The sequence below is a fragment of the Eleginops maclovinus genome, chromosome 21, assembly GCF_036324505.1.
Source record: "Eleginops maclovinus isolate JMC-PN-2008 ecotype Puerto Natales chromosome 21, JC_Emac_rtc_rv5, whole genome shotgun sequence".
NCBI lineage: Eukaryota > Metazoa > Chordata > Actinopteri > Perciformes > Eleginopidae > Eleginops > Eleginops maclovinus.
In genome coordinates, this window is record NC_086369.1 from 9,653,498 (window position 1) to 9,668,198 (window position 14,701).

The window sequence follows — 14,701 nt, forward strand, 5'->3', positions numbered from 1 at the left end:
GGTTAAGTATACAACAATCATGTATTCTATAATTTGGCGTATATTTTAATATTTTTGTATTGAATTTACATTCAATATATCATCCTAGTTTTTACATACTTAGATATTCAAACTAATGATTTCTATTTGCATATCAAACATGATTATGATGCATCGCAGCGATAGTTGGGCTAGTCACACTGACCTGAGTTAACTGTCCTTCAGGTCTTGGATTCCCAGGACTTTGAAGGGTATCCGGGCAGGGATGTTTCCTCCCTGCAGCCCCAGGACCCCCCACTCATCACTGAGCAGGGCCCCTCCGGACTGGGCAGCATTGAGCTGGGACTGGGCCCTGGTGCTGGAGGCTGCTCTGAGCCAGCTCTAGGTTCAGGTTTGAGGATAGATATAGAGAGTGGGTCAGCTGCGGGGTCCAGCTTAGACTTCAGTTTAGGGGTGTGTTTGGGGGCCGGAGTCGGGCCGGCAGCTGGAACACAGGTATCATCCCTAGATTCTGAAACCCAAAGGAGGCTGTCCCTCCAGGAATCACAGACACCTCTGGACTCACGGACACCACAGAGACACGGCTCTGACCCAGGGGGGAGCTAAGGAAGAGAATGAGTGATGTTCTATCCTGCCGTCCCTCCTGATTCAACTGTCGACACTTTGGAGATGAAGAGGCACCTACTGTACGACCACCAAAACCCAGCTACTGTATCTTCAACACTGATATTCCACCTCTGACCTTTCACTCAGAGAGAGTGAACCAGGCGGAGGGGAAGGGCTGAGGCTTCCTATGTCTCTCTCTTCCACAGGTCCCCCTCACCCTTTGTTCTGAACTCCATTACGGTACAACCTTTAACCAAAACCACAAACAGAGCAGAGAGGAGCTCTGCCTCTTAACGAACACAGTCAAACCAGACTGAATCGGACCTCTGCTGAAGGACGACACTTCACACAAACACACAAGTGACTGCTATCCTGTAGATCAGATCCTGTAGAAGAATCCCTTTACTGCTGTGTCCTATGTTGGATGACTGACGAGAACAAGACATCAACGGACAGAATAACGATGAAACAAGTAGCCATTTACGTCTTGCACTGAAAATCCTATTGATATTATTCTACTCTATATGTCCGCGGCGCTTCCGATAAACTCACAAACTGGTTGTTATATTGTAGTGTTAGCTGGCCTAACAGGAAACCTGCTGTCCCGTTCTGTCATTGGTTCCTCACCCCCTGATGTCCTGCCCCAGGAGGCGGAGCGAACGCTTCCCTCTTCCCAAGAGCGCACTGGATTGGCTGGTTTGCACCTCAGGGGTGGGAACTGAAGGGTTAAAAGCCATGAATCTTCTCGATGAACATATCAGCTGCCCTACCATAAACATTGTACAGAGTGAAGAACATATGGCATGCTTAGGCCGCCTCACTACCAGGTAAACTGGCAAACTTAGAAGTTTACCATGAGGACAAAAACAGCTAACTGTTAATATTTAAACAAGCAAAACTCTAATTTAACTCAATGAGTTGTGACCTTTTTGTGAAACAGACAACTTATGATGATATGAACACATACTACTGGCCGGCTTTCATTTCTTAACATCAAAGCACATGCATACAGAAAAAAAACGGTGATTGTAGTGTATCCTAGTTGAATTTGCTACCTCAGATTTCATTAGTCCTTTTTTTTTTTTTCACCTAATCAAGCACCCTGATTGCTTTCACCTTGTACATAGTCTGTCATGTGATGCGTACGTATACAATATATAAGTTTGCCAGTTTACAATGACCAGCCGAATGCGCCACTATTCTATGTACAGTACAATATGCAAACACTGGCAAAGAAGTGAGTGTGCTTTAATCTTATTATGCGTGTGAGTAGTTCAGGTCTGAACCTTTTTTTTTTTTTTTAAGTGTTACATGTTGGTCCTCGTTTGCAGAGCATGGCGTTTGCTTCGACACACTGTAGAGGTTCACTGGATCTTAACGTCTCTAGGACACGTTTGTGTTTTGTTTTAGTGGCCGGTTTAAACAGTCAAATGACAGATTGAGTGTATGTGATTTAAATTGAGAGACAGCACAAAAAAGCATCCAAGAAATGTCACCATACAGTGGTGCAAGGATGACGTATTTTTGTAGGCCGACCCGGAAGTAAGCTGTGCATGTCTTCCGTCGACAAAGAAGTAATGCGATTTCTCCTTTGGATTTTGGAATATTGTAAAAAATCAGATCTGTGGAAGACGAACCTGTTTCATAAATGCACGTTTTGTTCAGCCGGATAATCTCCACATGTCTATCCTACTTTTATCAATTTCTAATCGCCAGAAGCAAAATGCTAACATCTCTAGAACAAAACGTGATCCGTCTCTTACTCTTATTTGTGTCAACCACAGACCTTATTTCGAGCTATTTTCCTAAATCCCATTGACTCTGAGAGGAGGGAACTGGAAGTGGTAAAATGTTAACTCACTTCTTGGTTTTAGGACTTGTTCCTGCACCACTCCACCAGTCCACCAACACACTAAGCTTCTATACAGTTTGGCAAACTGGCTTTTAGATGCACCAATCTTAAAGAGCCTAGCAAAATGATATTGTTTTAGGAATTGGTTTACCTCAGGGCTGACAAAAATGCACGTTATAATAAGAGCAGGTGCATTAAAAACCCCTAGAGTTAAAATGTCTGCAATATCTTCCACTTGAATCGATATTTTTAAGTTTGAAGTTGTCAAGCTGACAGTCAATCAAAGCCCATGACATCTTCAAATCGTCTTCCCTGATACAAAATGATCCGTATACACTCCCACACACTGAAAAGCTGAGGGACCTCCGACTGAAGTGCAATAGTCCTTTAAACAGTTAAGACCTGTAGCAGCTTAACTGCGTCCGTTTAGCACTTTATTTCTTACACAGTGCAGATGTTTATAAAGACTCAGGAACTGGTCGTCGAAGGTTAATTTTGTGTTGTTTCAGATTTCAAAAAAACAACCAATCAGGCGAAAGGAAGGACATGGTAACTCTCTAACCTTAACTCGGGTGGAGTTTCCCTTTAATGAAGAATTGTGAAGATTGTACTGCTGCTTGCTGGTCTGAGCTATTGTATTTATTTATTGTTGAAGGATTTGTGTTTTGATTGCCTGTGTTTTATCATTTTGTCTTGGCTTGATGAGCAGCAAGTGAAAGCTTTGTGTCCCCCCCATGCGCTTCTTAATAATAATCTGAAATGAAGAAGCATTATTCACTATTTATAAAGTGCTTGATACACATGATTGTCATAATAACTTTTAATAACTCTAAGCTGATCAATTTGCAATTGCACACAAAGCCACATTCAATACACATGGCCTGCTTTACCTGTCCCTCTGTAGTAGTATCCAGCATCTCTCCTGCGAACTGATTGGACCGTGTGGCTGCAGTTGATGTCACACTCTGTTAAAGGTGCACTTTAGTATCGAACCAAAGCAAGAGAATGCTGTAACAAATAATCCTTGGGGATTTTATAAACGTGTGAATTGATTGATCTGTGATTTTAAATTTCAACCCAGGACATTCTTCAAAGTGACTTAAAATCATTTTTGGGGTGTAATTAGATTGTTTTTTGAAACCTAGAGCACTATTGTGAAGATCAGGTTGGTTTGTACACTGTAAAAAGAGATGATTGCTACTTTCAGATCAATTGTGATCAAAATATCACTGTTGGTGTAAAGTTTCTAGGACCCCCTTTTAAGCATTCTGTGAAAAAGTCCTTGTTACTACTGAAGCCTCTCTGCTTGTTGTGTTTACTTTGCTGACACACTCATTATGTTTTCAACAGAAGTCCCTCCCTGTGGTCACCAAGAACAAGGACCTATCACACATCAATCTAAAAATGTCCAGAAAATATCCGGTTCTTTCCCAGTGAATATTTAGTGTCATTCTACAGTCCAGTGCTGAGGTAGGGATTTTCAGAAGCGGGCTCTCCTCGCCAACACACATTCTGTAGCGAGAGTTTTGTTACTGTTCAATAACAGTCACCTAGTGGCCTGAACTGTGTCTTTACATTCAGATCGATGACCTCACAACTAGAATGTGCTTAGTGTCGACTCTCCTTCCTTGTATGTAGACTTTAGTGGAATACTCAATGCTACAGAATACATTTATGTAATGCATAATGCATAATATAACAGTCTGGGGTGCACTTTGAAAATAAAATCGTCTTTACAGGACTGGGTAATGTTTGTGGGCTGGGGGAGGGGTTTAATAGGGAGGATAGTTTTCCCTTTGCATTTGAACACACACAAACATAAAAACCCAGCATACACACACACACACACACACACACACACCTTCCTTATTGGCTCATCCAAAATGCCGAGCTTTTTATCAGCCCAATTCAACTTTCTATGAGTTCCGACAGACTTGAGTCGTGTATTTGTAGATATTTTGAGCACCTGGGGAGGATGGGTTTTGGTAACGTTTACTCAACACTGGAACTGCTCCGTCACTCCTTGCCTGTACATACCTTCTTCTACTTGTAAAGGAATCAAGCTCTTTGGCACTCGTATAGCCAGCACTATGCAGAAACTGAAAAATGTCTTTGGCATGCTTTGAAATGCAAAATAATATAGAGGAAAAATATACTAAATAAATAAAGTCTGCTCTAATTTCTTATTAAAATATCACCTTATTAGGGGGAAAAAGAAGTGGATAAAGCTCTCCACGGTAAAAATGGATATGACAATGAGGGTTATTAAATGTGATTAGGACAATGATGCTAAATACTTTTAATATCGGGCACATTTTTACTTGCATGCTGCACTGAGAACCATCAAGCAATGCGAAGGTTTGATGTGCAAAGCAGCTGATTTTTTGCTGTATGCTTGCAAACTGTGTAGAGTGAGACACTGAATTCTTCCAGGTTATGGGAGAGTCATATTTATATATATATATATATATATACATACAACTTTCAGGTAATGGAAAAGATGGTTACTGAATAGCTGCAAATATAGTGATACTAGATGATACAATATGCTATCGTATATTTGTGTCTTTGATTGCAAACCCTTGTAATGGAGTGATGCATGTGAGGCTGTCCTGGGCAGAACTGTTTCCCACATATCTTGGGGCACTTGATTTCCCCCGTTTCCACTCTTGAATGAAATCAAGTGAATTAAAAAACAGCTTCTGCCCATCCGAGACAGGCTACACTCTGAAGACTGACTATTATTAACACATCTGAGTGCAGTTTTTGACCACATCTTACTTTCTTTCTGTGCATGGGGGGTTAAAATATGTTGGTAAAAGCATATATCTAACACATTTTGCTGAAAAGGACTGAGTTATGTTGCTTAAAAACTCTCAAATGTTTTGAAAATGGTTAATCATTTCGATGATGTGTACTTTATTGCAGTCCCTGGAATATTACCTGTAGGTTTTAGTACTGGGCTGTACAATGCAGTGCTTTATTCATATCAAATGTTAAAGAGAGTTGGATGGGGAAATGGTGAAGCTCTAGGTTCTGATTGTGATAGCATTATCAACGGTTGAACTTTATAAAATTTCAATAATATTTCTTTCAATAAACCTCTTCGAAAGCAAACTAATGACTGGTTCATATCTTATTTCAAAGGGATTTTAGGTGGGAGGTTGTTTTTTTTTCTTTTCTCATCCGAATGAAAACGTTCTTTATCCCCAGGCTTTCAATGCTTAAATAACATTTCCAGTGGCTGCTTCCTTTATGTTGGCTCTTTCATATAACCCAACATACCTAAAAAAATCTTTCCACAAAAGACACATTTCGTGGCTTCTAATGAAAATAATTTCGGAGGTGTAACTGAAACAGCCACCTCGCCTAGTCGTTTTTCAAGATACTCAAAGACACTATCCACGACAAGTTAAAAAAAGAAGGTTACTTATAACATTCTGAATCCTGAAAAGGTGAGTGTCTTGCTCTGCATATTAGTGCAGTCAATGAGAGATTTCCTGAGGGAGGGGGTTTTGGATGGGTGGAGGCGAATATACATATTCATTTGTCTGTGATGTCAGATTGTAAATCTGACATCAGTGATGCAAACTAGAGTAAGAGGGGGCACATGGGGACTGCTGTTTGCCATTTGTATCACCAGGTGTCACTATAAACCTAGATTATGTGAGTTTTAACCATTTTGAAGTTTAACTCCTTTTGATTTTTCCCCCTCTTAGATTTTTTTATATGGAAAGTTATTGTAATTTCACTGTCTCTGAAGGTAAAATGGGCGGATATATTGTGAGAATAAGATACAATGTGCCACTGCATTTCCATTTTAGACTGCGGTCGAAATTGTAGTCTGACAACGTGTTGGTCACATTTATTGCGTATTATCCTCAATAAGTTTAATTTATTGTCAGTATTGGGAGTTCAAAACACAATTTAGATTTGCCATAAAAGCTGCTGTGCTTAACTATTAGGCCTACTATGTATTTGTAGAATACAGACTTAATGATCGAAAAATGAAACTAAGGCTACACCTGGGCTGTCTACAATACCAGTTAATGTACGTGTCATTTCTAGTTTAAAACCGGAGTCTCTATTTTCTCCAATAACTCATCATGGTGACATTCCAGTGATCTGTGCGATATAAGGGCGTCTTCCTGGGCCTTGGCCGTCCAAAGCCTTCCCCCCTCGGCTATTGGACCGGCAACGTCCCGTATAAGGAGTCAAACTTCTCCATTGTGCCTTCAAGGTGTCTATCAAAAGTACATTTGGTGACGACGAAGGACCTGCCCAGAGTTTGGAGGCCATGATTGGATATAACCGTCGTCACTCAAAGTATAGATTTGATTTGATTGGATAAGACAAAAGCCAGTCATCGGTATCGAGCCCTTATTGGAGCAGCGCTTCTCCGGGAAGGAGCATTTTTGTCTGCGGCCAGCGGAGTGCACACTCGGGTGGGCGGATCGTAGCGGTGACAGCGACGCTCGCAGACTCCCTACAAACTGTCAAAAAGCAGACAACTAACGGTGAGTCAAGTTAAAATATGAACATTTTGTTCTTGTGGCAGTCTTTAGGAACGTGCGGTGCTAGCAGACAGCTCAAAGGAAGTGGGCGGGCAGCTCAGTTCTTTGTAGCAGTGAAGCGACGGTGATTTTGGATGAGTGATCTCACTGCACGCATCACAGCGACGGTGTAGTGGGATAATGCTGCCTTCAGGTGCCCCTCGGAAACTCTTACTTTCGAAAAGGGCTGTATGCGCAGTAGAATTGTAGCTAACTTGCACATTCGTTTGCATTTTAAACACTGACTTTGAATAGTATACTTTCACAGTCATATTTACAAGTGAATATGGTAATTCCGAAATTCACGACAGCATTTGAGGCAGCATGGGTGCTCGTGGTGAAGTTGCACTGTCACAGTGGACGGAGGAGCGAAGTTGTGCAAGCTAGCTTGAATGTGTCCGCCTCTGTGTTGGCTCTGTCCATTCATTTACAATGTGCTAGCAGAGCTACTGTTGTACTGTATTTATATAGCATACTGTACTGATCTCCATATAGACTATGTATGCATGAACTTCCATCTTATTTCATATTAATATGTCACTTTTACTGGATTGGTTAATCATACATTATTCAGTGCAATATGACTGGTTACAAATCAAAGCTAAAGATATCAGCTCTTATCGCTGCTCATCAGCTTGTAGTTGTATTCTCTCAATCCCTTTTTTCCAATCCCTTCTACATTAAGATATTTCATTTCATGTAACACAGTTGGTTTTGCTTTTGACTGCATGTCATGGTCCGGCCCAGTCTGCTCATTTTTTTATAGCTCAGTTATGATATACCCTAGTTAGTTATTTATACTACTGAGCAAAGTCCTTTGTATAGCTGATTTCAGATTAACTGAATGAGATGTGGTCTAAAAGCACCTTTTAAAAACATCTCAAAATATTTCAGCTGACTGTTGATAAATGGTTAGATTGTCACCCATCCATCTAAAAGTAACTGTTCACACCTGTACTAAAACATTATAGCCCATTGAATTGATGATGTGAAGAGGAACTGAGCAGAAAGGATTGTCCTCCTCCCTCCCTCCCTTTCTCCCGCCTTCTATCCAGATTACTCTCCAATCCTTCCCTAGCCAGATTACTGAGTGGGAAATAACGCAGGACTGATCTCAGGCCCTGAATTCATTATGGAACTGATCCAATTGCTTCCCTAAAATGTCCCGGGTCGCTTCCCTGTAAGCCCGCCAAAGTGATCATGTATTAGGACAACGGGACACAACAGTCGGTCACCAACTTTCCCAAAAGACTCTGAAATAATCAGCCCCAGTGTCTCTGTGCAAAGTCTTACAATGCTCAGGGGTTAAAGAGAGTTGAAACACATGCTCTGCTGCCTTGGGATCAAACCCCTCAAGAAATGTCTGTTTGCCCTTGGCTGCATCTCTCCCTGCTACCCTGCTGTTTTCAGTGAAAACACAAACTCCGGCAGGAGGGAACAGCAGATAAAGTCCTCTCTGTCCACCACAGGCTCTTAGTTTGAAAGATAAACACACTCTATATCAACTCCAATAACTTAATTGTACTGTAATTGGCCCATGTTTGTTGATGTTTAGTGAAGTACAAGGCCACATCATAAATCTCATTTCCTAGCATGGAGTGCAATCTTTAAGCAGCTGCAAGTCTGATGCTGCATGTGTTTGCAGTGTTCTATTCATTGGCGTGTATATACTTCTGTATGATCGAGGCAGTTGTGTTCCTTTTAGAATCAGAAGCTTGGACTGTTGAGACTTTTAAAGAGGAGAATCTACCTTGAAAAGCATTTATTGCAACCGTTTTATAGAAATACCACAGCAGGACTAATCCCACTAGAGCAGATATTTCCAATGATGAAAATGCTTAGGAAAAAAAAAGAACATCTGTTTTAGTCCCTAACACGTTTATAAATGCATAGACCCAACCTCTCAGCAACCTCTTGCGGTATGCCACTCTCAGTAGTTTAACAGTGGTGGACAGCTTTGAATTATGGGAAAAGCTCTGCCGTGCACTGCAAATGTAAACACAAAGAAACACAATTACATTAAACTAAAAGTGTCTTTATTGTCCGTGGTTTGAAATGACATGTGCTAAAGCTGAAAAAGTATTTTGACAAAAATAGCCTGCTCCGTAACAAATTACCCACTGTCAGTTCATATTTGGCAAGTCATCAACCAAGCATGTGGGCCAAAATCTAATGTCAGAGCAGATGTTAACTTTGAGAAGGGAGCTTTGTTTAGCTGTAGAGTTGGTGGGATGATCATTAGTTTTTAAAAGAGCTCACAGCATTTCACTTTCCCAATTGGTAATGTTTGCTTCAGTAGCTCATTAGCGGTGAATGTCTTTAACAATAATCACCATGCGGCCCACATCCAGACTGTGGATGGATAAGGTTGTGTCTTCATTGTACAGTATTTTATCAAATAAAACATAGAACAACATTTGATTTGTGCTGCTGTTATGTGTGGAGGTGTACTACAACATCTGTAGAGGAACCATAGCCACAATGGAGGTGAAAGGTTTTTCTTGAGAAGTCCCTGTAAATCGTTTTTAAGCCAATAGGCTGAATTGCTACTTCATTGGACTGTGTATTTGACACCGATGCCAGTCCAATGCTTGGGTTTTGGTTCTCCAAGGCTTCTACACAGAACTGTATGCCCTTGTTTATTGTTACCTAAAGTGTATTAAAGCACCGTGTCATTCAACACTGCATATCCTTGGCTTCCCCACCAATAAATCCAGCATGTGTAAAGTTCACTGGATTTACGGTGCACACGCACATACACACACAAACGGAGATTCCTTGCTTTATAGTTAGACTAGCCAAACAAAATATATTGTTTTGATAGCCAGCCCTATGTCCAGTTCAGGTGTTCATTGTTTATTAATAAACAATATCAATTTGATATCTGCATCCATATGAGAAAAGTGGTTTAACCTTTACTATAAGCAGGAAGAGGTTTTTTTTACATCATCGCCCATTGCCAATTGGATTTGATGCCATAAAAGTGTGCACTCTTTATCAGTCCAATGGGAAGGATTACATGTATATAGATAGTCATACGAGGTACTATTGAATCTCTTTTTTTTTAAACTAACAACTGGATTTTTGACTCTTTTTAACCCCTCTGTGTTCTAGTCATTAAGCATTCGGAGGATTATGGCGGAACAGATGTTGTTTCCTGACTTTATACCCTTGGGTTTCGGGATCAATTATGAATGCTTTTTTTCTTGCTCTTATTTAATGCTATTCTGTTTTAAAAATCAGGCCATGGCGCAAAGCAGGCAGTCCAGAATGTCATGTGTCCTTTCTTTTCAGAAAGTAGAAAAACATAGAATTATTTCAAAAGCTCTCGCATCCCTGAATATGACATATGGCTTTGGTTGTCCGCTGATGTGATCAGACGGATAGAGGATGATGAAGGGCACAGAAAAATACTTGATATTTCATGCTTTAAAAAATCCTCCATAGTTTTCCTTCAACACAAATTTCCAAATAAATGGAAACTCAAGCTAGATAGACCGTCTGCTAACTTCTGTCTTTTAGTATCTATTTTTATTTAGTGTTGATGGCAAAAAAATAAATGGAGACTGGTCAGATGATTTCTTTTTGTTTTTGTGAAGTGACTTTTTAGCATGTAAGCTTTCAGGAACTTCATGTCTATTTAAGATCAGCTGCTTGGGTGGCTTTTATCTTTAGTTTAACGCTAAAGAGAAATTGCCCCGAGTCACGCAACATACGCTTGTTTGACGAGGAGAAGAGGGGCTAGTTCTGTTTCGCATGATACGACCACACATTTCTGACCAGACGCCAGAGATGGTCCAATTAGGGCTCCGAAAGCTAGGATATAGAAAGGCACATCAACGCTGCAGGGATTGACTCACAGCCAAAGGAGAGGGAAGGTAGGAAGTAAGAAAAAGGAAGGAAGGGACTGAGCCGAGCAGCCAGGTTCCTAAAGTTACTCCGATGGAAAGACCCTGAATTCCTCTCAGCCTGTGGAATGTTAATTGACTGAAACTGTGAGCCATTGACTCCGTCTTTCTCGCCCAGCCACTAAAAATAAACTGACGGATAATCTGCGTTGGTTTCCTTCTTTTTTTTACCTCATGAGTCATAATTCATCCTGAAACGTGACATAAAAATATCCTTTGCATTATGGGATCTTGGCTGTTGAAGCTTATTTGGGTGGTGTATTGTCCATGTCAAGGGGTTAGTCACGGTTAAAACTGAGGTGCAGGAATCCAATCTCTGCAGGATTCAAGGTCAGCTGGCGGCTTCATCCCGACCTCTGTCTACGAATCAGGCAGTATAGGATATCCATCATCCATCGTTTGGCAGCAGTTCCTGTGCTGCCAAACCAATCTGCTGCTGAGTTTAGTCCGGGACACTCTCTGCATTATGATCCTTACATAATGAGGAACTGTATTTATCCCCGTGGGGAAATGCAGGCGTTTATGGAGATGGGCAAGTCGCAGAAATCGTTGAGATAGAAACACACGTTATATGGGCATACATGGTGTCACACCTCTGACCAAAGTTTTGAGAGAGTTGGAACTTTTCCTTCCTTCTCACCAGCACATACCTGTCCAAATGCCGGGTTAAGTGCATGTCCGATTGTATGTTTCAGAAACGTTGCTGGAACGTAGCCTCCCCTGATTCTGCTGTCGGAGAGGTTTACAGGAAGGGGGAAAGCCCAAGTGATAATACAACATCCATGACTGTGAAAGCTTATCAGACACCAAAACACCTCACAGCAGTTTACAGTATAGTAGTGAAGGGTTTTACTGCTCTGAAAAGTCATTACAGCACAATTCCTTGTTCAACTTTCTGTTTGCTGCCTGTTTGTGTTGTTGTTGATGTTGTTGTTTATCCCTCAGTGCCTGCAACCTTTTTTCTTGGTTGAGTCCGTCCTCCCGGCCCACCTATTCTCGTGAACGCAATAACGCAGAAATCCCTGGAGGGAATTTGTTTAATTTTAATCTTGAAATCAAGGATGAGCTCATTACCTTTACAAAACAGTCATTATGAACTCACCAAACCAGTTTTGGGCCATGATGCAAGAGTTAATTAGCTAATTCTGACAACTTGTGTGTTTGATGAAGGCATAAACCATGACGCAGTAATTCTAGTTTCTCCAAAGGTTGATGACGGCGTTACCCTTCATTGTGTCTGGCCAGGAAACATCAGCTGTTACGAGGTTCTGCTTTATTCGACGACTGGACTGTCAGAGGCTTGGTGCATCAGAGTGGGGTTCTGTGGTGAAATGTTATTACACATTACACATGTTATATGATCACTCTGTGTGCTTTATTCCAAGTCATTGCTGAAAACGTGATCCGTCTCTTAAATTTGTGTCAACCACAGACCTTATTTTGAGCTATTTTCCAAAATCCTACGGAGAAATCCCATTGACTCTGAGACGAGGGAACCGGCAGTGGTAAAATGCATACACACTTCCGGGTTTTAGGACTCGTTCCTGCTCCACTCTATAGCATCAACATTAGATTGTTTTTTTCTACCGTATATTTTCAATAGTATACATGCAGATAACCACATCTTGTATTCAAGTCTATCTCCCGGCACGGATAGAGGGATGATCAAGCTTACAGCGCACATAGCTTGTTAATTGTATAGGGTTGGTCAACTGCCATGTAATTAGTGAGAGCATGTGCAACAGACAGCTAGGGATAGCATGTATGGTCTGAAGAGATCCATACTCCACGGTGGTAAATAGCTCCTGCGCTGCCGGTAATGCTTTCCATTAGAATTGAACATGAAGTGGATCTGTGAAACATTTAGTGGTTTACTGCAAAATCAATGTGGCTGTATCAACAATGGATGACTCATGGATAATGATTGCATTATACAGCTTTTTATTTCCCTGACACATTGGTTGTGATTCAGCTGTTTTGTACAGAAGCATCTGTTGAACCTGAACTCGGCACCACTTGTATTTTCTCCACAGTTGTGTTTAATAATAAGGATGTCATTTGTTTAGTCTGTTGGCAAACTAGCTTGTAGAGAAGCAAATGGTCAGGAGTGGAAAGAGAGGTCATTGTTGTTCTTTCTGTTGGAGGTCTCCTGTCATTGGTTGTCTCTGAGCCAAGTAAACACATGCACTCATTCTCTCTGTGCCGTATAAAATGCAGAAAATATTTTCATCAGGGATCATTTTATTGTTCTCCCTGTCGAGCGTCAGGTTTGCCTCTCTGGTTTCGTTGAATTATGAATCACTTATTATTGATTTCGAGGTTAAGTCAATATCTTAGCCTTTACATGTGAGATTGTGTGATTGCTCGGGGCGTGCAAAGCCATCTAGGGCTGCAGCTAATGATGATTTATTTCCAAATCAACGTTTTCTGTCCCATTTTCCCAGAAGCCATGCTGACGCTTGGTGATAGCTAACAAGCTGCAAGAGCTTCTGCTGTTCTGAGCTCTGCATATTCCTCAGAGTAAGGATACAAGATAATGATCTAGATAAAAAATAAAGGATTATCAGACAGGTTTTGCAAACATTAAACACTTAAGTAGACCTGTTAGGGTTAATCCGTAACCCGTATACATCTTCAACATGTATGCATGCACAGATTTTTCTCATCTTTCATACTGCCTAAACTCTTGATATCAGGCATGAGCCTCCACCATTAAACCACTGACATCCTTAGTGGAACACATCAGATTCAATGATTGCAAATATTCATGAATTATTCTTCAAAGTATCTGTCACTAACACTCAAAGCAAATCAGAAGGAAATGGTTGAAATCAACTTATTTTGCACAATCTGCATTCAATCAAAGGTCAGCTCAGAACATCCGACACTGCTTTTGAACTGTCAATGTGTCTCAGGGTTTTGTTTAAACCGGGTAAGAGAGGGCGCTGCGCCCTCATACCACAATACCAGATTGTTCCCTGTAAAATCTTCAAGTGATGCCAGAAAACAATTTTTCTGTTTGTCAGAATTGGTATAATTACTGCAAAAATATCAACATTGTGTCTGATAGACCATTAGACATCACAGACGACTTTGTTTTTTACGGAACTCCGACGTAGCGTTTTTATACGCGTGTCATGTTCTTGCGCACATTTGTATATGTTGTATACAAGATCAGCACCACAGTATTGCCCTCGTACTATATTTTTCTAGAAGAAACCCTGTATCTCTTCTAGGCACTTTCAAATAATCTAACCAAACGATGAGGGAGAAATAATTACAGACTCATGTGTCCGTCTAGTTAGCAGACTATAACTAGGTGCAGCTTTGTAGATGAACAGCGTTACACATTAAAGATGTTTTACTACATCTCCTTACCACTGTTTTTAAATGTGGGGCATTCCTCTTTCAATGACCCCACAACACGGTCATATCATTTGGTGATTTGATAGTGCTGTGTTTCTCAGGCAGCCAAACAAACACACACTTATGTCCACGAGCAGGTGAGTCCGCGTGCATAAACCTATGATCTGTGTGTGTGCGCTGGGCAGGGGGCCTGAGGTTGCGTGACAACGGCAGATTGAGTGAATGAAATGATGGAGGGATGGAGAGCAGAGAGGAAGAATGGGATGGTACAGAGCGAACCGGTCGCTGTAATCCCCCCCCCCCCCATACACACACACAACAGTAGCAGCTGGACCAGTGTGTCAGCTTTACCGCTGCCAACCGGGGGAATTAGACAGCAGGGTGAAGAGCTGGCTGCTGCACAGATGGATAGGTGGAGGTGATTAAAAGGTGTTTTT

At 41.2% G+C, this 14,701-nt stretch overlaps 2 protein-coding genes across 7 annotated transcripts in view; both read left to right on the top strand.

Annotated features, from left to right (window-relative positions):
- Window positions 1–5,524, top strand: part of kcnh2b (potassium voltage-gated channel, subfamily H (eag-related), member 2b) — a 206,982-nt gene extending 201,458 nt beyond the window's left edge. The window contains exon 22 of the mRNA XM_063912531.1: window positions 205–5,524. Within this exon, the coding sequence (XP_063768601.1) occupies window positions 205–585 (381 nt within the window). The 3' untranslated portion in view covers window positions 586–5,524. The remainder of the gene's footprint in view (window positions 1–204) is intronic.
- Window positions 5,525–6,845: 1,321 nt separating this feature from the next.
- LOC134883835 (microtubule-associated protein 4) overlaps window positions 6,846–14,701 on the top strand; it is an 87,516-nt gene continuing 79,660 nt past the window's right edge. For all 6 annotated transcript variants that reach the window (XM_063912279.1, XM_063912278.1, XM_063912281.1 and 3 more), the window contains exon 1: window positions 6,846–6,954. The gene's annotated coding sequence lies outside the window, so the exon portion shown is untranslated. The remainder of the gene's footprint in view (window positions 6,955–14,701) is intronic.